This window comes from Cololabis saira, chromosome 7 (assembly GCF_033807715.1).
Source record: "Cololabis saira isolate AMF1-May2022 chromosome 7, fColSai1.1, whole genome shotgun sequence".
Classification (NCBI taxonomy): domain Eukaryota; kingdom Metazoa; phylum Chordata; class Actinopteri; order Beloniformes; family Belonidae; genus Cololabis; species Cololabis saira.
The window spans coordinates 27,602,029-27,626,931 of record NC_084593.1 but is presented as its reverse complement, the minus strand read 5'-3'; the positions used below and the strand labels follow the sequence as shown (position 1 = coordinate 27,626,931).

Here is a 24,903-nt window from a genome sequence, read left to right as displayed (position 1 = left end):
TCCTTATTTTCTCCATTCCTTCTTTCCTTCCTTTCTCCCTTCCTTCCATCTTTTCTCCCTTCCATCTTTTCTCCCTTCCTTACTCCCTTTCCTACTTCCTTCCTTCTTTCCTTCTTTTCTCCTTTCTCCCTTCCTTCCATCTTTCCTCCCTTCCATCTTTTCTCCCTTCCTTACTCCCTTTCCTACTTCTTTCCTCCCTTCCATCTTTTCTCCCTTCTTTCCTCCCTTCCATCTTTTCTCCCTTCCTTACTCCCTTTCCTACTTCCTTCCTTCTTTCCTTCTTTTCTCCTTTCTCCCTTCCATCTTTTCTCCCTTTTCCTCCCTCCCGCACTGGAGAGGTGATGCTGCTCTCAATCTCACTGTACCCAGGTACATTGACAATAAAGTATTCTATTCTATTCTATTCTATTCTATTCTATTCTTCCATCTTTTCTCCCTTCCTTACTCCCTTTCCTACTTCCTTCATTCTTTCCTTCTTTTCTCCTTTCTCCCTTCCTTCCATCTTTTCTCCGTTCTTTCCTCCCTTCCATCTTTTCTCCCTTCCTTACTCCCTTTCCTACTTCCTTCCTTCTTTCCTTCATTCCTTCTTTTCTCCCTTCACCCTCCCTTGACCCAAAGACAGCACAAGGGTTAAGGCTGAATTATGGTCTGCGTTAAATCGACGGCGTAGCTTACGGCGTAGGGTCACTGTCCTCCATATTTAAAAGAACTCATGATTCCATATAACTCTCCATACTCACTCATACATATGAAATTTCCTTTTTTTCTTTGTTCCTAGAATTTCAAAAGAGGTTGGTAAAATATCATTTAATTTTAAAGCTCCATCAGATTGGAATGGTCTTCCTCTCTTTTTGCGTTCTATTACCTCTTTTCATTGTTTTAAGTTGTCATTATACTCTCATCTTAAAACAAATTGCCTATGTTTTTAATTTCTTTATGTATTTTTTGTCCTTTTTTTCTATTTTTTTTTCTCTGTTATGTTATATTCATTTTATTGTTCCGGTTATTTGTCTATTTTGTAACTAGACTTATGTGGGTAGGGGTTGTGTGTGGGAGGGGGTGAGCAAGATGTCTGTGTTTGTTTTATGTCATGTATGTCTATACTGTAATGTGATGTATTGTAATGTTGTATGTTTTCTTGGGACCCCCTTGAAAATGAGATGGCACATCTCAAGAGGCTATCCTTTAATAAATTCTGAAATTCTGAAGTATTCATTTGCTTTTTGCCGCAGCCATGCATTTGTTTTCAACGATAGAACATATTTTTTTACAGAAACACACGAACTAACATTTATTTTTTTAACAATTACATTAATGTGTCTGTGATTTCTTTCTTTTAAACCTAGAGTATAAAACGCCTGTAGTCTATACACAAGACCAAGACACTATGAGACATAAAACAACATGCCATGTGTTTGTTGTGTAAGTGAGACAGATGCTTTGGATTTCACATCACTATGCATTTTCATGGTGCCACAGCCATGCATTTGTTTTCAACTATATAAAATAATGTTTACATCAACAGGAAACAGAAACACACAAAATAACATGTATTTTTTTTAACAGTTACATTAATGTGTCTGCGATTTTTCTTTTAAACTTTCGCAGGGGTCTTCAACCCTGGTCCTCGGGACCCTCTGTCCTGCATGTTTTAAGATGTTTCTCTGCTTCATTGCACCATGATAAAAATTACTGTGTCATTAACAGACTTGTGCAGACCTGGATGACGAGCTGATGTCAACCATTAATTAGAATCAGGCGTGATGATGCAAGGAAACATCTAAAACATGCAGGACAGGGGGTCCTGAGGACCAGGGTTGAAGACCCCTGCAAGTATAAAAAGCCTGTAGTCTATTGATTACACAAGACCAAGACACTAAAACTAAAGGAGACATAAAACAACATGCCACGTATTTGTTGTGTAATTGAGACAGATGCTTTGGATTTCACATCACTGCATTTTCATGGTGGTTTCATGTTTCATATTGTTCATAAAGTGACACGTTGTTCAGTTTTCTATCTTCTTTTTCCCCTTTGTGTCTCTTTATCAATCAATTTGTTAAGTTCCATCTATTAATTTATTTGTTGTTTATTTAGATTTTTTTATGCATCTACTTTCTTATAATTTTGTGACACAGTTTCGAATGTTGTTCCTCTCTTGATCTTGTAAGTCCTTTTCAGTATCACTTTATATACATTTTTCATATGCCTGGGATCGCTTTACATTTGTCTTGTATAATGTTATCTACACATTTTTGAAGTTATTATAATTCCCCAAATGTTATCATTAAAATGATAATCCAATTAGCTGGTCGACCCCCAAAACACGACTGAAGTCCAAAGGTCTGAAGTCTTTGCGGTGGCCCCTAGACTCTGGAATAAACTGCTGTTTCATGTTCGATCTACACGATCGCTTGAGGTTTTTAAATCAGCTTTAAAAACACACTTTTCCTCCCTGGCTTTTGATTAGTTTTAATGGATTTTGGCAACATTTTATTTAAAACAGATTCTCATTTTAATTATTTTACTCTTATTTTTCACTTCATTGTATTCTGGTATTTTGTACTCATCTTATTCCATTTAATTTTATCTTTGTAATATATGCCTGTCTTTAACTGTACAGCACTTTGGTCAACCTCGGTTGTTTTAAACTGTGCTATATACCTGTAAATAAAGATTGAATTGAGTTGAGAGTTGAGTTAAAATGATGTGTCATTGTCTTATTTCATTTGTTCTCCGTAGATGTCTCTTCTTCGTTATATTCTGATTGTTTTGTGTCTCTCTTGGAGATGTACATCATATTTCTGACTTGGGTCCTTGGGCCTGTGCTCAGTTATCTATTCAATCATTATACCGAAAATAAATGCATTTGAGTGTAATCATTCATTCATTCAAAGTAACACTTTACATTAGTCACAGATGCTTTTGCTTTTCATTTCAAGGGGCTTTATCAAATTGCATTCTGTTAACATGATACCTACTCGGTTTTAGTTTTACTTTCATGATTATTGTAACACACTTTCTCAGGCTGGGTAAATGTTCTTTTTTTCTTCTTTCCTTTTTAATTCAGGGGCTTGCCAAATTGTCTCTCTTACCATTTATTATACCTTTTGTGCATGAATTCCCATGACACATGTACATAAAATGTTACCATTCACACATGAAGGACACAATGATCAGAGATACATCGCTGAACTAAATTTAAGGTAAGCTTTTCAGGTAGTATGGAAAAGAAAAAGACAGACAGCTAGGCTGGATTCACAGATCAGTTTTATTTTTTTATTTTTTTTACATTTAAACAACAACTTATTTGACAGGAAAATGGCACCCACTGTAAAAACAGCAAATAGTGAATGTTGCTTAGCTCAAGCTGCAGTGTTCACGCATTGTTTCGATGACAAGAGGTGTTCCACCACAGATAACAGCAGCTCCACTGGAAGCCAGAGTTTTTTCCATATGGAGATGCTGTTACAGCTGGTGAGACCCACAAAAACAACACAGCCGGCAGAACTAAATCCAAACCAAGAGGCCTTTCACCACAGGACTGACTGTGCAGCCTTCTGCTGACATCTACTATTGAATTAGACAAAACAAAAACACTTGAAGTGTTTTTCTTATTATAAGTATATTCAGCTGCTGATTAAATCTTACTTTAAACATGCTCCTTTATTTCTTGCATGGAATCTAAAATAAAGGATTATTTTTAGAGTGTAATGTTTTTTGTTTGAACAACTTGATAAAAGTTTCATAATAAAACTGAAGGGTCACTTCACTGATATGATCAAAGTTTCCGTCTTTTGAATTAATGCTGCCCTCTTCTGGTCGCTGTTGCAAACCACGTGAATTGATATCCTTTTATCTTATTGAGGACTGAAAATGTATTATTTTGTCCCTCATGTGATACTTGCCACACCTAGTAAAAGATTAGTAAAGTATCACCCACCAATAAATCCCATAATCTTGTTTTTTTACTGCTCCTAAGATTACATTCTACCCTTTCACACTTATAAAAATCAGGGTAATTTGCTCACTGAACATGTAACTGAACATGGAGTCCAGAGTAAGAACCATCACATCTAATTTAGTTGAATTTCAAGCTCATTAAAATTAAACTTTTACGTTTAGGTATTTATATGGCTCCAGACACAAGCAGTAAACATAGTCATGGATGATTTCTTGCCCACTTCATCTCCTTAGTTTCCCAGAATGTCACACACTAATCCTTGTGAGCTTTGACCTTTAACCCCATCCTCTGCAAAACAGAGTCATAAAGTAATTTAAGGGTAGACTAAAGAAACCTTCACCTCTATTGTCTTCTTTGATTTTGCTTATCCTGCTGCATTTTCTTACTATATTTAACAGACGATAGCACACTGATGGGCTGGAGCAACCATCTGTAATGAGCACTGTAAATATCAGTATCAAAATTTGAATTCATGTGTTTTTCACTAAATCATATAAATGTGAAAACAAGACAGACTGAAGGTCTGAAACAAGAAATATGATAATTTGGCTGATTTTAAACCCTGAGTGTTGTGATGCGTTGTTGGCTTAATATAGGTTTTTAAAGCAATTAGGTCAAACCCAGAATTGAGGAAATACACATAAAACACAGCCATTAATAGCTGTGCGGAAATGAATAACTGCCAGGAAACAATTAGATCGTATATACATTTTCATTAAATTTTGAAAACTCATCATGTCATGGTTTATTGGCCACTAGCCATCCATCCAATATCTATACTCACTGCCTCCTCTTCGGCCCACTGGGGTCTGTAGGAGAATGGCTAATCTCTTGTAGGGCAAGGGATTCATCGTGGTCAGGTCACCAGTCCTCCGGGTCACACATGAACATACCCCCACGCATACACTCACTCCAGTGGGCAACTTTGAATCAGCAATTAGCCTAAAAGGCCTGTTTGTGAACCCTGGGAAAAAACTGGAACACCTGGAGAAAATCCATACAAGGGATAACTTGCTAACTTAACACAGAGAGACTCAAAACAGGAATCAAAACAGGCCTGTAGCCAATTCAATTATTCAGCAAAATGACTCAAATGTTTGTCTGTGATTTACTTTTTCAACAAACATGAATATACTCCTGAATTACGCCACTTGCAGAGTGGTGCACTGTTAAATTTAACAATAAAACAAAATTACAATATTTACATCATACATTGCTGCGAAAATGCAAACTAAAACTAAAGCTGTCCTTCATGTTTCCACCTATTTACAATCTGACTGATACCTGATGAAATGAATTGTGTCTTTGACGTCTTGAAACATAAAGTTTTACTCACCAAATAAATACTGCAAATGTGTGGAGAGAAAGTTCTGAAAGTTCAAAAACAGACAAAAAAATACATTATAAGAACAAATACAAACCCTAAAGGGGAGAAAGGTGAATAACATGAAAAAAGACAAACTAATAAATAAATGCTAATAAATAATAAATCATTGCAAAAAAATCAGCTCTTGGAAAAACTTTTTTAAATAAGAGACACTAACAGAGAGAGAAGACTGCTAAAGTAATGATGGACTTGTGAATGAGGGCTGCTTAAGACTGCGTGTGGGGGAGAAAAATTAATCATTACACTTATGGTAAATATGTAACAGACCCAACCTGCATGTTACAGTTAGCAAATTGTATTCTATCAGAACAACCAATAAACCCATGGAGATGGTATGAAATGATACAAGTTAATAAGGGACAAGTTCCTGTCATAAAGCTCTTCAGATAATTTCTACTACCCATCAATCCACCCACACGAAGACACACACATAAACACACACCGACACACATAGTTTTACTCTTTTCCTCTGCAACTCAACTGAAAACGTTTTAATATGGGGAAGAAGCTATTCCAATGACTAACCAAATAACTACCTCAAAATGCTTAAAAGATCATTTAAAAGAAAATCCTTCGTAGCATTAAAGAATGAAATCCATCTGACCACAGAGAGACATTAAACGAGGCACACAAAGTCAAGAAAGGCACAACTACAAGTGAGACACAAAAAGACAACAAAGAGATGTAAAAACAGGAAGCAGTTTGAATTGAATTGCCACATTCAAATAATTGTTGGCATAGCTTTAACTCCCAGTGTGAGATTACAATCTGATTTCTAGATTAGAGACAGTTCATTATAACATATGAACCCAAGAAGAAAATAAGTATGTTAAACCTTTTTAACATGTTTTGTATTGGTTTAATTCTGTTTCATTTGAATTACCGGTATACTATAACATAAGGCCGCAGTCTCATGTATTACCATTTGAGCAGCAACATAATTGATTATGCTGTTTACATGTCTCATATCTGTGCGGTATGCAGATAAAGATACAGCTTTATATCTGACCATGTAACCTTGATATCGTAGTTTGGACTTTGGAGAGATCTAGTGTGGCTGTTGCTTGCATGAAACAATTTCTTTTGTTGCATGTTCATGTCTCTGGGAGACCTTTTAGATCACAAGACCAAAGATAGGAATTCCCGACAGTACTTCCTTCCCCCTATCTTCTTGTATATCATCAGCTAGAACAGCATTTTAAGCAGCTAATAAAAATCTGGATAAGAAACAAACTGAAAGTACAGAATGTCCCAGTCTGTTGTAATAGTGCTAGATTGAGAACTTGAGAAAACAGCGAACTGTGAAGAATTCATTTTAAAATAAACAATTATTATACATTTAATTTATATGCTGAATTCATTCATTTACGGTACAAACCTAAAGGTCAACAAAATACTTACAATTAGACAAATCAGTGCTGCAAACATCTGTTACATGAGCAATAATACAACAAGAGTGTGTTTTCTAACACATTCTGGAAGCTTATTTATATAACAAGAGGATTTACATTCTGCTGATTAATTACACTATTTTTGTACAGCATTTCAACAGAATACATATATGAAACTGATAGATAAATAAATGTATTTTTAACTGAACGTCGTTGAGTTTCATTTATATAGTAGACTATTGTGATAAGTGTTGTATATTACATTATAATCTATACACTACTCTTTTTTTCACAAGCATGAAGCAAAATGTACAGATGAAAGCCTGTATTTAAATAATTAGGTGCTAGTTGAAGGTATATGAATCATGTAAAGATGACAAAACAGGATGCTGAGATGATTACATTCTGATTTCAATTCTTCACGAAAGAACGGGGAAATAAAAAAAAATCGCAATTTTTTGCCTCGTTGTTTTTGACCCACCGAGCTTCCCGTACTGATGAAGCGGTGTTGACTAATGTGTGAGTAGCTAACCAACGTTCCCTTCATGACTACATGTCCATATGATAATATTACATCTTTAACATATAATAACACTAATGGCTGAATATATATATAACATAAAAACAAAACTGTATCGCTCAAATGACTGAAAGTTAATACAATTCCTTTTAATATTGCTAGTCAGCGAAACTTCCCAGCTAGCTCTAGCAGTTAGCCACATTAAGGCTAATTGTAGCTTCATGTGATATTTGTATAAATTACTAACAGTGGGAACGTGTTTTTCTTAGACCTAACTGCGGTATATGGAAACCTCTTAACTCTTGTGACCAGTTCAGTTTTTGAAAGCTGGATTAATTCTCTGTAATAGCTCCATTAACCAGTGTATCATGTGTAATAATGTCTCAGAGAGAAAGAGAATGACTCCATCAGCGTACCTTTGGTGTTTCAGGTCAAAATGGCAGAGCTAACAACTCTCGAGAGCCTGCTGGAGATGGGCTTTGACAGAAACAGAGCGTGAGTGATAACAAGTGCAAATGATGAATGTAATTTCTTCCCTGGATTGACACAGATTTCAGGCTGTTTAATGACATAGTGGAAATGTTTCCTCTTGCAGGGAGAAGGCTGTGGCCAATACAGGGAACCAAGGAATAGAGCAAGCCATGGACTGGTAAGTCAGGAAAAAACAGTTACCACATACTAGTGCCCCCCGTCCTCTGTCATCACTACAGTCCCATGTTGTAGTGGTAAATCTATGGCAAGGCAAGTTTATTTATATGGCACAATTCAACACAAGGTAATTCAAAGTGATTTACATTGACATTAAACGCGGCAAGATATAATTAGACGGTAAATAACAAATAAGATTGAATAAAATTATGAATAAGATGATAAGAAAAGAAGTAAAATAATAAAAAGCACAAGTTGTTAAAAAGTAAGGCCAATAGAGTCCAGCAGGTAAGTATTTAATTTAGGAGTAACTTCAGTAAACAGTAATGTTTTTAGGCCTGATTTAAAGGATCTGACAGTTGGAGCAGACCTCAGGTCTACAGGAAGTTTGTTCCACCGGTGAGGAGCAGAATAACTGAACGCTGCCTCACCTTGCTTGGTTCTGGTTCTTGGGAACCACAACAAACCAGATCCAGAAGAACCTCAGGGGTCTGGGAGCTTCATAGGAACTAACAGATCCAGCATGTATTTTGGTCCAAGACCATTCAGGTCTTTGTAGACCAGCAGTAAGATTTAAAAACTCTATCCTTTGACTCACTGGAAGCCAGTGTAGTGATTTCATGACCCGTGTAATACGGTCCAGTTTCCTGGTGTTTGTAAGGACTCTGGCAGCAGCGTTCTGGATCATGGAGCTAGAACAGTCTCAAAAGTGACAAATGCACACGCCGATCCACAAATGCACAGGATGATCTGCAAATTCACAGAACAATTCACACGTACGTAGGACAAGATACACAAATGTATTTTTGATGCACACACAAATATAACCTGATTTACAAACGTTTTTTCATCTGTGGGTTGCGCTGCATTTGTGTGTGACTTTTGAGACTCCCCTGACGTGCTTCAATCCACAAATGCGTTTTTTTAAACATGGAAGGATCAACGTGTGCATTTGTGAATCGGCGTGTGCATTTGTCGCTTTTGAGACTGTTCTATCTATTTCCATATAAATCAGCCAAGCACTTGACGGTCATGAGGAAACAATACACAGTGACATGACATTACTGACTGACTGATCAGATAAGTAAGTAAGTAAATTTTATTTATATAGCACCTTTCATAGACAACGGAATGTCACAAGGTGCTTCACAAAAAATAAAACATCAATAATATAACACAAATAAAACACTACAATAAAAGTAGAAATACGATAAAAACAAGACAATACCGATAAAAGCTCCTAGAATAAAAGTACATAAAATCAACATGGTCATAAAACAACCCTCTCACTACTAATGTTTCAAAGCTTGGAGAAACAGGTGGGTTTTAAGTTTGTTCTTAAAAGCATCGATGGAGTCCAGAGAACGTAGAGACAGCGGGAGATCGTTCCAGAGCCTCGGTGCGACGGCCTGGAAGGAGCGATCTCCTCGCATCTTAAAGCAGATAGGGACCAAGAGTAGGCTCTGGTCACATGATCTGAGCCTCCGACATGGAGTGTAGGGGCCTAGTAGGTCCCTGATGTAGGAGGGGGGCCTGACCATGCAGAGCTCTAAAAGTCAGCACCAAGATTTTAAAGGTAAAACTAAAAGGGACGGGGAGCCAATGAAGATTAGTTTTCAAAATTAGATAGTCCTTACCTGTGCCCATGACAAAAGCAACTCTGAAGTCCTGATTCTTTCACACACTAACACTCTTTCTAGTTACAATGAAAGTCATTTACAGAACTGTGGACTGCAGTGCATTGGAAGAAAATGTGGTCTTTGAAAAAAATTGCTGGCTCATTCAAATACATGAAATACAAATCCAGGATCACTGTGCATTAACAAGAACACAAATTCACATCATGCGTTTTTGTCTCTCACCTTCTTTCCTCAAACTCATAGAGTGCTATGAAAATTATGAATACATAGGGATGCTTTGTCTGACTGTGTCATCAGTTTCACGTACAGTCACAATGATACAGTGCCAATCCCCTCCATGTTTCAGGGAAACTATTTGCATTGGAAATTAGAGTAAAGAAGAGCCCTGTTGAGCTGTAAAATATCATGTGAAATAATATGTTTTCCACTCTGATCTGTCCTCTATGATATTCTTATTTTGTTCAGGCTGGTGGAGCATGAAACTGACCCAGACATTGATGAGCCCTATGTTCCTCCGGTGGGGGATGTCGTGGGAGGAGCAGATAGCCGGTCCAACACAGAACAGCCAACAGTAGGAGACCCTGCTGAAGGTCAGGCCTGTGGGGCTTTTTTAATAGGCTGTAATGTGTCTGGATATTGTGATGGATTTTAAAATATGTTGTATTTGAATTACAAAATTAGATAAAACAATATATCTCTGTCTGGTTATCAAAGCTTGTATTTTGGATATTTAGAAGAAAAAAATCTTAATTCCAGTTTAATCTATACTAAAATGTAGTGTGTTTAGCCATTTATTCCTGTTTTCTTTTATCTTCATATCGGTCTCTTTGTCTTAACTTTAACTAAGGAAGTTCAGGTGGTCAGTTCACCTTAGAGCCTGTTAGTGCCATACGCCACAGAACACCACATGATCTATGTAGCAGATTAACTTCCTACATGCTGAGGTTTTAATTGTTGTAGTGTTGGACATAAAGGCTTGATGAGCCTATTTTTTGTTAAAATGTGACATTTGCCTTGATTTGTTGACAGAAATTTTTCAGGATCCACAATACATTTCCCTCCAATTTACTGTTTATTTTTTTAAATCACTTTTTCCCATGTGCATCGTTTCTGACTTCAGGTACGGCAGATGGAGACATTGACTACATTGAAGATATGGACGGTTCAAGACGATTTATGACAGAAGAGGAGAAACGCGAACAAGTCAAAAGGTCTGATCGTTTTTAGTGACGCTGCAAAATTAATGAAGTTGTCCCAAAAACGTTATTCCAATATCAACTGCTACAAAATAAGAGCACTTGTATCAGGGAGTATTTATGTCAGTGTACTCTCTGATACCATGTTATTTTTGATAAATTTACAAGTGAGGAACATTGATCATTAAAGTTAGCTATCTAACATTAATGTTATGTTGCCAATGTGGTGTTTTTTTAGACACCGTGAAAAATTTGACATGTTCATTATGCAAGGCTGTGGTTTCCAGAGGTTGGACCACAGCTGCTAAAAATAACACAAGCAAATGTCAATCAGCATTTAAAGAGCCCTCACATGAAAAAACAAAACAAAACCCACATTTATGAAGTCGAAGGGAAAGGGTTAGGCACTGCAATAGCAAATTACTGAATTTGCATTTAAAAAATGAGAGATATTCCCCAAAAAAGCCAGAGCCGTTAAGCAATGACAAGCACAACTGTAGAATTAATTGTACTAGATGACGTGACTGACTGACAGTGTTGGGAATAACAGCATTAAAAATAACGGCGTTACTAACGCCGTAATTTTTTCCCAGTAACGGGTAATCTAACTAATTACTATTTCAAACGTTACAACGGCGTTACCGTTACTGATAGTGAAATGTGGCGCGTAAAGCCTGAGTTATGGTTCTGTGTCAAAACGACGGCGTGCCTACACTGTCACCGTGACGCGGTCGTGAACCCTTCGGACTTCTCCGTCACTCCATTTCGCGCGTGGTATGCGTCGACGCGTACCACACGCCGTAGGCACGGCGTCGTTTTGATGCAGAACCATAACTCAGCCTTTACTATATATCAGACATGATATCTAATTGATGTTATCCGACCTGACTCACTCAGTGTTGGGAATAACGTTACTAACGCCGTTGATTTTTCCCAGTAACGGGTAATCTAACTAATTACTATTTCAAACGTGACTCACCTGACCGGACTTGCTCAGAATGATTACCCGTTACTGGGAAAAAATAACAGCGTTAATAATGCCGCTATTTTTAACGGCGTTATTCCCAACACTACTGACTAAACATATTTATTATCAGCTAAAAGAGGTGTAGACAGTCTGCTTTATGATGGACACCCGAACCTCCCAATGTGTTCAAATGTCATTTTACATATTTGTGACTGCACTTTCAGTTTAATTCCTGGATTTCTTTATTTAGTGAATATTCTTTATTATATGTTAGTTGAAAAAATGTTTTGTTTTTTGTAAAAAACATAAATCATAAATTAAAAAAAAGAGATACAACATTGGTATCGGAGAAGTACTCTGTATCAGGTTAATACCCAAAGCCTTGGTGTTGGAAAAATGTAAGAAAAATGTTTTCGAAATATCTGTAGATATAATGTATGTGGGCTAAATGTTAAATAATAAGTAAATGTTGGCCTGTAGAGACACTGAGGAGGCAAACTGGAAAGAGTGTCACTAATTTACGCCTATCTTTGTCCATTTTCCAGACTAGAGGAACTGATGAGGATGAAGCAGGCGGAGAGAAGAGAGCGGGAGCGAGCAGAAGAGGTGGAGAGGGAGAAGAACCGGAGGAAGCAGGGCCAAGAGCTGCAGCAGATCCGCCAAAAACTACAGGATGATGAGATGAAAAAACTTTCTGACCAGCGCAGGAAAGAGAAGATGGAGGAGAAACTAGCTAGGTAAGGTCTTTACTGCACAGAATGATGTGTTTGAGGAGGAAAATGCAAAAGATTTGGGTTACAAGTCTGTTTACATGGACTCAAACAAGCTCATCTTGTGTGGGATGCAATAAGCTGAAGTACTGTAAATGTCTAAAATGTTACCCTTCTTTTTCTTTTCCTGAAATAATTTTCCTGACTTTAGTCTGGGACGTAATTTAAAAAGGAGCAAAGTTTGTTTTTACATTGTACATTATTCCTCCTCCGTGGCTAAAAGAACAAGATCAAGGATTCTTAAAACATGTTAGAGAATTAGAGGATGTCACGATTAAGTTATCATTCTTGTGAACTCAATAACTTAAGAATGATACACACCAAAATATTATAACTACACCTTCCTCGGGCACAGTTTATTTCCCTGTGCTGTGCTCCATATTAAGAAGGTATAAAAAAGGTTTCCTGTGCTGTAGGGATTTTTTTTTCTTCATGGACATCACTGGGGAAGATTTGGCCTTTTGTTAATGATTTTTTTTTTTCTGCTTATTTTCATTTCTGTCAGGCAAAGGGTTAAAGAGAAAATAGCACGCGACAGAGAGGAGAGAGCACAAAAGGTATTCTATTTTTTTCCTATTTATTTTTCTTTCCCATCTTGACTATGTAAGTTTGAGCAATTGGTTTTTTTGTATTTAGTTTGGAGGTGGTGCACCCTCGAGCACAGCTGCTTCATCCCAGCCTACCCCAGTCAGTCCGTCATCGCCCACTGGTCAGGGCCCTCCACCCACTAAGAAGGAGTATGACGAGTCCAGAATACAGGTGAAACCACATTTGATTATTTATACTTCCTATCTACAGCCCTACACACAATTATCAAAGGATTTAGAAATGTCATTCCATCTCTAGGTTTTGTTATGGATTGGGTTGATTTGTCTGTCTATTGCATTTTTTCCATCAGAGATCTCAGCAATTCTTCCATTACTGATTCAAATCTACCTAAAGTTTCATATTTTTTCTTTGTTTCTTTTTTCTTACTATTGATAGATTTTGCTACCAGCTATACTCTTGACATTGCAATTATAGACAATCGCATTACAGCTGCTGAGCCTGATGATAAAATCTTCCTTTTGTATGCTCCACCAGTCTCATCATCCTCAAAACATTTTTTCTGGTCTTCAACTGACTGATTCACAGGTGCGAATGCTGGACGGCTCGACCATCACAACAGTGTTTAAGGCCCAGGAGCCGCTGGCAGCAGTGCGCGTCTATGTGCAGATGAACGGCAACACGCCTGAGGGGCAGGACTTCACACTGCTGTCACCCTACCCACGCCACGTCTACACTGAACTGGACATGGAGAAGCCCCTGAAAGAGCTGGGTGAGGAAGAAAGGGGGTTTTACCAGATAATATTGTTGCTGCTAGATAACAAGCGAGCTTTGATTTAAAAAAGAAAAAACGGAATCTCTCATCATTAGGTGAAGAGAATGTGAAATGTAAATAAATATATATTCCAATCAGAATGTGATCTATTTGATTTGGGCCACATCCAGTCATATTATCGATATAACCTCACCACCATAGACATATATAAAGGCTAGATGACTCAAGGCGGAGTCTCCAGCGTCGTTCACCGGCAGCCATCTTGCCACAGGAGAGACGCTCACTCATAACATGGTGTTTAATGGAGCATGTACTGCTTAAACAACCTTAACTTGCTCAATTCTCAACAGATTTTCAAACAGTTTGGTTTGTTATGAACGTCAGAGATGTAGTTATGACACTGCATACTTATAATTATAAACATTGAAAAACGTACTTTTGTATGAAAATAACAAGAAACAGATTGCTATGACATGGTATTTATATTAAATGAATATTTCTATAGTATTCTTAGTCATATTTATATTTACATTATAACATATACATATATTATTACCTCATAACATGTATATATATTACATTATAACATGTTTATATATTATAACATTATTATATTATGACATTATAACATGTGTATATATATATATACCGGTACATGTTATAATGTCATAATATAAATACACCATTTCACGTTTTTCAATGTTTATAATTATTCACAAGTATGCAGTGTCATAACTACATCTCTGACGTTCATAACAAACCAAACTGTTTGAAAATCTGTTGAGAATTGAGCAAGTTAAGGTTGTTTAAGCAGTACATGCTCCATTAAACACAATGTTATGAGTGAGCGTCTCTCCTGTGGCAAGATGGCCGCCGTGTGACGACGTCGCTCTGCATTGGCAGCAGCGCGGACGAGTCATCTAGCCTTTATATATGTCTATGCTCACCACCATCAAATTGTATATTGATACCAAGGGTAGATTGGTGTGTACTTAAGAGAAGTAAATGGGACTCGTACTGTATCTCACCTCTTCCTAATTTTCTTTTCTTACTGCTCAGGTTTGGTGCCTTCAGCTGTGCTGGTTGTGACCAAAAAATAGGAACTGGAGGATCTGCTCTGTGAGCCTACCTCACCAACTCCACTACATCCACACCAGAGACACCGGAAACAGAGCCGTCATCTTTTAGTATCATTCAATAAGCCAGTTAATTTAACTAAAACAGAGATGTAGTGTGGTTTTGCATTTAGATTTGAAAGTGTGTTCACGAGGAAAACATTGGTTTCTCAAGGCTCACTGAATGCAGCCTTCTGCTATTCTGTGCTCTGTTGCATGCAGCGAACTGGACGATGGCTTTTACTGATAAAAAGATGATACCTGGCTTTTGACTGATACTTCCTTCAGGAGCACCATTTGTGGTTTTAGCAACACATTTGAGAAAATACCCAGAACAAATCATTCAGTTTTAACCTGCTACAGTGGTTCTCAAAGGGCCTTAAATCCTGTCCTCACAATCTTCCTTATTTTGTGAGGTTGTACTTATAGCATTTTTTTTTTATAATTTCAGATATTCTGACAGTTATGTCTATATAGTCACCAAATATCCACTTACAATAAAGCTGACTTTGAGAGTTGAGTTGGTGGACTGAATTTTTTTTGAAAGTCATTTTCCTTCCTTGTTTTTCTAATAATTTTATTAACAAATCTAATAAAAAGTCCAAGAGCTGATGAATAATATTTTGTTTTTTGGGTTGTTTTTTTGTTCAAATTGTAGTTTTATTTAAGAAAAAGGGATATGTTGAGACCTTTATTTCCCTGTTCGAAGTCAGGAGTTAACATTTACTAAGTCGATTGGCTTTAAGAATTTAACTGAGACGTTTTGGCATCTTTTGATACGTCAACTGACATTATTTGGTTTAATTGAAGGCACACCTTCAAACACCAAGACCTCATGACATTACGTGACAAGGAAAGTAACTAAGACAGGAAAAGAAATGTGGACCTTTTACTACTCTGGTTCATCAAAAATTATATTTATGTACTGAAGCAACATCTTTGCCAAAAGGTAAAAGCTTGGGGGTGGACAGGTTTACAAATGGATCGCAGCTCTAGGCGTACCTCCAAATTAGTTGCAAAATGTCCCAAAGACAACAAAATGAATATATGCAGAGTGGCCTCCACAAAGCCTTGACCCCAGCGCTATAGAAAATGTGTGGGCATCATGAAATGGTTCACAGGCTGGACTCGGTTCCATCAGGTCTGTCAGGAAAAAAAGGGACAAAACTAGAACCTTGATGGGAGCTAGGGACCCAGGTTCGTCCTCAGATTGCAACCGAGGTGAACGACGTTGTGCCCCAGAGCAAGGCCCTTAACCCTAGCTCCTCCCCGGGGCTGTAAATCTAGCATCCCACTGCTTCTCGTCTAACTACTGATGGGTTAAAAGCAGACACTATTTTTCCCTTGTGGGATGAATAAAGGTTAATTATAAAAATAAAATACTTAAATGAGACTGGTCAGTTGATAACAGCAAACTAGAGATGAACAAATTACTTGTTAATATCAATTGTTAGTTATTCTGGGTAACTTTTATTTGAGGATGACATTAATCTCAGTCAGACAAGGCAGCAGGACCCGTTACGAAGCTTTGTCAACTTTGCTTTCCCAACTCCACAAGATTCCCCACAGCCCTTCATTTAAGATCCAGTTGAATTCATTTAAATTTAAGGTGGACTGTCATGGATTACGCTGATGGCTTAATTAAAACAAAAAGAATCAAAGAAGTAAATTCTGAATGCTATCCCGACTTGTGTATATTTTTAAAAAGTTTGATTTTATATAAATGACTACAGTAGATATACAGTGCATAGGACACATTCCTCTCACCGTTTGTAGTTTTACAGCAAGCATGTGTAAAAGCTGATCCCCCCCTCATTATGGAAGCACAAGTAAAGAGACGTGAAATTTAAAAAAAAAAAAAAAAAAAAAAAAAAAAAAAAGCTCTGTTGTGACACACTATAAAACACCTTTATATACATCAGACGAAAACAGACTACACAGTGAAATGGTACAAAATGTCAAACAAACATTGCCAACTAAAGTTGGATAAATGGACGCTTTTAAAACACCAGCAAAGAGGTCAGTTTTCCAACTAATACAAAAATAGCTGTAATTAAAATTGCAGAGGAACATTTCTGAAAACGCAGATTTTCTCTCGTTGATATTTCCACCTGCCCCTCAGAACTGAAGAGGTGATGACGCATTAAATGAGCTCCACGTCTTATTTCCCCCAAATCCAGGACAGTGACGTAACCCGGAGGAAGGGCCGGAGGAGGCTGCGATACGCTTCAGCAGCTGCATCAGCATCTGCAGGACACTGCGCTTCAGTCTGTTGTTCAGTTGGATGAAACCGTTGACACGGCTGCTCTGACTCGCTTTTAGCTGGGTGGATAGTAGGTCTGGTTGTAGTTCCAGTTGTTCTGATAGCCGTAATTGCCGTACTGTTGCTTTAAAGGGAGGACAAACAGTAACATTAAATTCATCCTAACTTTACTGCAACACCAGTGAAACCACACGCTAAAAATATGTACCGTATTTTCTGGACTATAAGCCGCACCCGTATATAAGCCGCATCCGCTCTATTTAGAAAAAAAGATATGCAAGCCGCAGATATTTATGTTGTTAGATTAGATATATACTACATGTACAGAAGGATTTTGAGCTGTAAATAATGTACATGTTTGTACCTAAATAGATCCTTTCCTAATAGTGTCTTTTAACACAGCAGCAACTTTGCTGATTAAAACGGGACAGAAACAAGAGAAAATAACCGGTATTTATTCATCTATTTATCTGTTTGAAATCTGCTTCTACTTATATCTGCTAAAGAAGAAGTAGCCTATTCTTCTTTGCATTTATTTTGTCTTAGTTTTTATTCTAATTCCGGTTAGAGCGTCCTGAGCGGTGGAAGAAAAATCCACAGAATAGCCGCACCTTTGTATAAGCCGCACGGTTCAAAACCTATGAAAAAAGTAGCGGCTTATAGTCCAGAAAATACAGTATTTAATGGTCTATAGATCAAAGTCCTGTTACAAGATCATAAAATCTTCACTGTGTGGGAATCACAGTCCTACCTGGTACCAGTTGCTGTAGGCTCCATAGTTCGACTGAGCGCTCATATCGGTGCCCATCATAGTTGGCGGCGGCGTGGTGATGGGGACATGAGGCAAAGTGGGAGGGACTTGTGTAGATGCGGCAACAGCAGCGCCATCGTCACTTTTCTCCGGCTTTTCTGGATCCTCATCCCTTCAGAATGAGATCAAAGAGTTCTCTTTGACATCATCTGAAATACATTTTGACTTTAAAAAGTTGCTAACATTTAAATGGCAGTGTTATGAGTTAAATCAAATATTGCCAGTTGCGTTTCCTACTCCTGCTCCATCTAACTTTAAGTTAGTGGTTCTTTTTCCTCTCACCCGTTCTCTGCTTCCCTCTTTGTCCCACCGAGCTCAGTCAGCAGCTTCTGGTGTGCCTCGTAAATGGACAGCACACTGCAGAGGTCAGAAACACAGATTCAGATGAGGACTGTCTGCCAGCATCTTTCAAAGTTTAGTCTGATTTTAAATATTTGTCATGAATCCAAACCTCTCGATGGAGTTGCTGTAATCCTCTGCAAACTGCAGGCCTCTCTGTGACAGGAGGATCTTGGTGTGTGGGGTGAGAGGAGCTGCAAGAGCCCGTGTCACACACTCCTTCACCGCCTCAGCCGAGGCCCAGGGGTCCCCCGACACCTCCAGCTCCAAGAGGTTCAAATGCAGTTTGTCATTATCCTGATGCAGGACACGTGGAGAGCAAAAGGGGGGGGGATTAAAACCACAAAAAAGTGACCAATTTGATCAATCGGTGTGCGTCAGTGTTCATTTCTCACCGGACTAATTTCCAGTGCTTCCTGTAAAATTGTGCGAGCTCTGCTGGGGTCCCTGCCCACTTTCAGCAGTAGACGAGCCAGCTTGATGGAGTAGAAAGCATGTAGTGTGGGTTTCTCTTTGGATTGAGCCACTGCCTCAGTCAGCAAGGCCTCAGATTGCTCCAAGTGGCCTGTCCGTCTCTCCAAAGCAGCCCTGCGGAGTCGGACGACTGCCAGACCTGGCAGAGAGCTCTCCAGGGCCTCCAACACTCGCCTGGCCTCGGTTAAGTCACCTGGTGGAGAGGATGAAGCAGTCCTTAAGAGAGTAACGCATTTCCTGTTTCCAAAGCAGGAAATGCAAGTTTACTGGTGTGTGTGTGTTGTTTATCGTTAATATTGGTTTCACACCCTCTGGTGCCACTAAATAACTGTTTCATTGCAACTATTTTACTTTTCTGTAAACATCTGTTGAAACATACAGTATATATATATGCATCACAGTCATTTCTGTGAAGTCTCTGAAGTAATCTTGACTGCAGGATTTTTTGTGTGATGCATGACACAAATCAGATACATTTAATAAAAAAACAAATAAAAATAAGATGGTACTTTTCACGTACCATGCCTCTCCTCAAACGTGGCCCACAGCATGTGGATGTTGGGTTTGTAAGCCAGATGGATGACACAGGCTCGTTTGAAAACAGCTCGAGCCTCGTCCACGCTCTGGGGCTCCAGGTACTGAATGTACTAAACAACATACACTTACATTACACACTGGTGCACGTGCATAAGATATTAACTCAAATGTAAGTGTAAATATGCTCTTGTTTGCTTGCTCTTAATGCATGCTCTTACCCTGGTCCAGAACTCCTCATACAGCGCACAGGCGATCAGGCAGCGTTCAAACAAGATTCGAACTCTGTGGTCACTGCGGGGAGCTGCAGGATCCTGCGGGGCTTCCTGAGGCCGGGATGTTTCCCCGGATTCCTCTGAGGCAGCTTGGTTTGGATCTTGAAGACATGAGGGTGTTTAAACTACTTTCATAAAAATAAAACAAACCGCCGGTAAACATCGGTGGCATCTGACAGCGACTTCATCATGTTTTTGCTCACCTTGTGTTGTGTCTTTGGCGTCCTTTTTCGTCTCAGCAATCTCCCAGTCCAAGTAAGAGTGCCAGGCTTGGAGCTGCAAGCGGTCGAGTGGTTTTACGTGGAAGTACGGTCGCTTGATCTGACGGGAGACCATGAGAAGAGAAATACGTTTTTGAGGTGAGTGCAGTTGCATTACAGCATGTAAACAAGATGAAGAACTTAAGAATTTTTCTTTAATTTATTCAAAGCTCTTCTACAGATACCAGAACATTTACAGTACTGGCTGGGTTTTTTGAGATCCAAGAGAGGATTCTGTATATTAAAGAAAACAAAAAAAGTTATCTTTTAAAGTGACCTTTTTTAATAACACCTTTTGAATAATGAACAAATATCCAACAACACCGTTGTTCGTTTAGAACCAAGAACTTAATTAAAAAGAAATTAAGGAAAAGATAAGAAAAATAAAATACCAGGAGAAACTCACAGCGTCTTCAAAGTTCCATCTGTTGCGGACTTCTCCCTCGTTGTCCTGGTACACTTTATCCCTGCAAACCAGAACTTGTTCTCTTATCTTTTGCATCAGTTCTTCCTAAACACAGAGAGTAATTAAGTAATTATTCATGTTTACATTCACAAAAACATGTTAGAATAAAACATGAAGTACAAAAAAATTGTTAATAGCCAAGTGATGAAAGAGAAATGGCTTGCATGTTACTCACACTGTCGGTCCCTTCTGGTGTGGCGGGCTCTTCCTCCCCTGGCGGCCTCTCCTCTTCCTTCTCCTTCTCCTGTTCGGTTCGCTCAGCCTTCTGGTTTTGGCGGCATATTGCCCTCAGCTCCTCGTACTCTTCTACAGAAAGCACGTCTTTAGGCGCATCATTGTTCAGGTGCTCTTTGAACCTGATACACGGCCGAGTGGAGGACGTGGCAAGATGGAAAATTAAATTAATACATCACAGAAAAAGATGGACACATGAAATGTTCATGTTGCCAGTGAAGAAGTGAGACTTTTAAAACAACTAGTTATTCTCACTGTTATAAATGTGGGAAAAACAGAAACAATTCTGCATCATTATTTCTGCATCATCTTATGTCGGATAAGCTGGGGGTCTTACTTGTCGTAGTGGGTGTTGTAGAGCTGGGTGGGGATTTTAAGTACTCTGTCCAGGACGGCTGCAGCGCTCTTCATGTTCCCCTGCTCCTTCTCCCACTCAATATACAGATCCCAAAGTCTGTCTGAGTGGAAGTCCAGGCCTGCTGCTGAGACCGCTGCCTCAAACACACTGAGGATTGCGAAACACAGCAAGAATACAAAATGTTTTAATTTTTCTGTTCTATATCTCATTAGATTCTTTTTTTTTTTCTTCTTAACATTGTAAAAGCACCAAACATATTTACTAATTTTAAAACTTCATATTAAGATAGCCTGCTGGAACTGATAGTGTGGCTTAACTACTATATAGAAAAGAAAATGTGCATAAAAAGATTATAAGCAAGTAAAAAGGACATTTTCTAGAACATTTTTGTGATTATTGCTTGTTTAATCAGGGCTGACTTATCATGTACTGCAGCTTATGTGCAGTACACCCTGCTCTGATGCTATCAGGTTATCACATGACATTTTTCACTCCAAGCAATAGGCGGTTTGTAAATACCCACAACTGCAAAAATGCCATGGTGAGACTCATTGCCACTTAATACTTGTTGTATTTATTTCCTCAACAAAAACGCTGTTCAAATAAGGAGCTTGATGAGCTAAATGACTGTAAACTTTTATGAGTAAATTTTGATCTTGCTTTAGAAATGAAATAGGAGATATTTCAATTTAAACCAATAAGTTCATTGGTGCTTACGTGCGAATCCTACTGGGTGAATCTTCCAGGTTCATGTCAAGTGTTCCCAACAGTAGATTGATGTAGTGGATCCACAGATCTACACTCAGGGGGATTGCCTGGAGGCCCTGAATACAAATCTAGCACAACAAACAATGTCCATAAATATTTCCTGATTAAATACAAGTGGAAAAACACTTTCTTTCTACAGAAGAAATGAACTGCTACTACCTCCTCTGCTTTGTCATTGTACCCGGCACGCCGCTCCAGATCAGCAAACTTCTTCCAGTAGCCGTAGCAGAGAGGATACCGGGCAAGAAAGGCCTCTAGCGCTCTGCGTGATGCTATGACGTGACCCTGAACAGATGAGAAAATGCGTTCCCACCAGTTTGAACATATTTTTTGACCTCATGGTCATAATGAGTTCCCCATTATAATTATCATTATTATTATTATCATTAAAACAAACACACACCTCTTGCTCGCAGTATTGCAGTAGATCTGTCCAACTGGTGAAGTCTTGAGGATTATCGTTTGCCGTTTTCAACATACGTTCAAAGTCTGCTGGTAACTCCTCCTCCTCAGAAGCCGAGGGCATGGAGAAGGAAGCAGGGTCGGCATCTATAGGGCCCTCAGGGGCCGCAGCAACACTGCCGTTTTCCTCTGACATCTCAGGTGGGGGAGGCGGAGGAGGTGGCGGTGGCGCTTCAGAGACATCCATGGCTTCACAGCATAAAATCAAAGATAAATCTCCATTAGTATCTGAGGGTCATTATTAATCCATATTAATGCTTGCCATTTTCCAAGAACAATTGACCTGAAGCCAGAGAGAGACCTGTCTTAAATGTGACTGGCTGACTTTAGTCCCCATTTGGGTTGCAAAGCAATGTCTGAACATCATCAACACGGGTCAAAAAGGGTGTAAATATTGCCATGGGTGATTTTGCTCTACCCCATATTCAACTTAAAAAAGTTGTAAAATGTTGTGTGCAGTAAAAGTTATTTCAACTCTTACATTCCCATTTTGTACATCAGAGCTGGCTGGATAAAGTCTACACAATATTTTGAATTCTGTCAGAGCAAACACATCGTTTTCTACCTCAAATATCCTCAAGACTCATCGACTTACACAACATCGCGTTTCCCAACAATTGTAACATTTATTTTGCACTTCTGCACTTATTTGATCTCAAATTTTTCATTTTAAATAGATAAGAACTTAGTAAACAATTCAGTTACCTATTTTACTGAGTCTTGAATGCCATTCCTTGCTTACATGTTACTTAGGATTAAAACATCTGCTAAATGACTGAATGTAAATATAACATCTGATATGACATATTCTTTGATTTGTATACAATATAAAGTCATATATTAACTGCAGAAGAGACCAGAGTTAATGACATTTAAGTGGGTGTGACATGTTCACAGATCAGCTAAAATAAGTTTGCAAATAACAGCAAATTAGTTCCAGAATCAGGTATCATTTCTTTCTCCCATAATTGTAGTGAAACTGAACTGTAACACACAGTGGAGTATTTGGCACTGATCAAACAAGTTAAACAAATAATAATAACAATCTTAGTCTATTGATTACAATCCTTATAGTAAAAATAAATCTGCAAATGATGGTGAGGCTCGATTAAGTTTGAGGGTCTTCAACTCACTCAAAATAAGCTTTAGATTTAGATAAGGTTTAGATTTAACTTATCCATCAAATAATAAACTGGATCAAAAGTTTACGTTAATGTGATTACCATGGACTGAAACAAACAAAATGCACATACAGAACTGTCTCAGAAAATTAGAATATTGTGATAAAGTTCTTTATTTTCTGTAATGCAATTAAAAAAACAAAAATGTCATACATTCTGGATTCATTACAAATCAACTGAAATATTGCAAGCCTTTTATTATTTTAATATTGCTGATTATGGCTTACAGTTTAAGATTAAGATTCCCAGAATATTCTAATTTTTTTAGATAGGATATTTGAGTTTTCTTAAGCTGTAAGCCATGATCAGCAATATTAAAATAATAAAAGGCTTGCAATATTTCAGTTGATTTGTAATGAATCCAGAATGTATGACATTTGTCTTTTTTTAATTGCATTACAGAAAATCACAATATTCTAATTTTCTGACACAGTCCTGTAGGTCTAACAAACCATAATTTGTAAATGGTACTTGTCAACTTGTGAATCATTAATTCCCAACACTAGGAACTAAACATCACTTACTTTTTCCTGTTTGCTCTACAAGTTTTATTTCATAAAAAGCAACTGAATTAAACAAATTATAACAAATTTTAAAAAAAACATGATGTGATGTGACAGGCTACATCAATTATATATAGATTGCATTCAGCAAACAAGTCAGATAAAAGAAATATGGAAAAAAAATGTAACTATTTTTTTTTTTACTTTATTTAAAATAATTATCACAGAATAGTATACAGGAACAGTATACAAATAGAATACAGAACATGTGCCAGGGGTGATGTTCGTTATTCAAGAAGATTATACATATTACACAAGTTTACGGTTTTAATAGCCTTTTCATTTGTTGATTTAGTGATTAGTTTTAAGTAAAGTTCCATTTCTTTCTGGAAAACATAAAAGCAAGGGGTTTTCTTTGAAAATTTACTCTCATGAATATGAAATTTGGCAAGAAATAAAAACAAAAAAATGTAACTAAAGCAGATAATTAACAGACTGAAACTATAATGTATTCCTGCTTCTGCAGAGGTCTGTCACTGACAAAAGACAACCACCGAAATGTTAGGATGCACTGTGTGCAGCTTTGCAAGCTTGTCTTGGAAAACACTGCTTTAGGAGTTTATGAACAAAACAAATATCAGAAATGAATCGTGTCGTCGCGGCTGCGTGTGACTTTAACTTAGCTTAGCATAGCTCATAATTATCCTAACAGAGGCCCCAGATGGGAGGCCTTATGTAGAATGCTTGTGACTAAATCTTAAGCATTTCAATATCTGTAAACCGCCACCGTAACCGAAAAGCATCCATAGTGAAGGGAAAGCACCTGCAGACTCGTCCAGCTCTCCGTTGCCGCTCATCTCCTCGCCCTCCGCCGCCATGATGGTCTCCATGACGCCACACATGTGCGAGCTGCGCATGCGTGCGCAGCATCCGAGCATGTAGACCAAAATAAAGGATTATTGAACCAACAGAGTGAGCAGTGTGAAGCTTTTAACATTGTTTCTGCAAATGTTTTAACCGGTCAGATTTGATCCTTTTACCGTTTCAGTTCCATAG

General features: G+C 38.1%; 2 protein-coding genes across 3 annotated transcripts; one reads left to right on the top strand and one right to left on the bottom strand.

Annotated features, from left to right (window-relative positions):
* Positions 1-7,220: 7,220 nt before the first annotated feature.
* ubxn1 (UBX domain protein 1) lies at positions 7,221-15,540 on the top strand. Its single transcript, XM_061726306.1, has 10 exons — positions 7,221-7,261; positions 7,693-7,757; positions 7,858-7,911; positions 10,016-10,140; positions 10,671-10,761; positions 12,259-12,450; positions 12,989-13,040; positions 13,120-13,242; positions 13,618-13,801; positions 14,864-15,540. Exons 2-10 carry the CDS (start codon positions 7,699-7,701, stop codon positions 14,902-14,904), a joined length of 921 nt encoding a protein of 306 aa, XP_061582290.1. The 5' UTR covers positions 7,221-7,261; positions 7,693-7,698; the 3' UTR covers positions 14,905-15,540.
* Positions 15,541-15,885: 345 nt separating this feature from the next.
* Positions 15,886-24,744, bottom strand: si:ch211-114c17.1 (pre-mRNA-processing factor 39). Of its 2 annotated transcripts, XM_061725424.1 has the most exons (15): positions 24,671-24,744; positions 22,105-22,352; positions 21,861-21,986; positions 21,651-21,769; positions 20,913-21,080; positions 20,517-20,697; positions 20,282-20,386; positions 19,819-19,936; positions 19,562-19,716; positions 19,327-19,453; positions 18,728-18,999; positions 18,445-18,629; positions 18,276-18,350; positions 17,934-18,105; positions 15,886-17,306 (listed from the first exon to the last, which is right to left on the bottom strand). In XM_061725424.1, exons 1-15 carry the CDS (start codon positions 24,735-24,737, stop codon positions 17,238-17,240), a joined length of 2,187 nt encoding a protein of 728 aa, XP_061581408.1. In that variant the 5' UTR covers positions 24,738-24,744; the 3' UTR covers positions 15,886-17,237. The 2 variants fall into 2 exon arrangements, with proteins under 2 accessions (XP_061581408.1, XP_061581409.1); XM_061725425.1 differs by lacking the exon at positions 15,886-17,306 and having other exon boundaries at positions 17,966-18,142.
* Positions 24,745-24,903: the final 159 nt, after the last annotated feature.

Excerpts from the sequence above, each read along its gene's own strand:
- ubxn1 (XM_061726306.1), top strand. The coding sequence starts at position 7,699 with ATGGCAGAGCTAACAACTCTCGAGAGCCTGCTGGAGATGGGCTTTGAC. Across the intron at positions 7,758-7,857 it reads GGCTTTGACAGAAACAGAGC|GGAGAAGGCTGTGGCCAATA; the intron begins GTGAGTGATAAC and ends TTCCTCTTGCAG. Across the intron at positions 10,141-10,670 it reads AGTAGGAGACCCTGCTGAAG|GTACGGCAGATGGAGACATT; the intron begins GTCAGGCCTGTG and ends TTCTGACTTCAG.
- si:ch211-114c17.1 (XM_061725424.1), bottom strand. The coding sequence starts at position 24,737 with ATGGAGACCATCATGGCGGCGGAGGGCGAGGAGATGAGCGGCAACGGA. Across the intron at positions 21,987-22,104 it reads TGCAATACTGCGAGCAAGAG|GGTCACGTCATAGCATCACG; the intron begins GTGTGTGTTTGT and ends TCATCTGTTCAG. Across the intron at positions 18,106-18,275 it reads AAGAGGGAAGCAGAGAACGG|GGATGAGGATCCAGAAAAGC; the intron begins GTGAGAGGAAAA and ends CTCATTCTGAAG.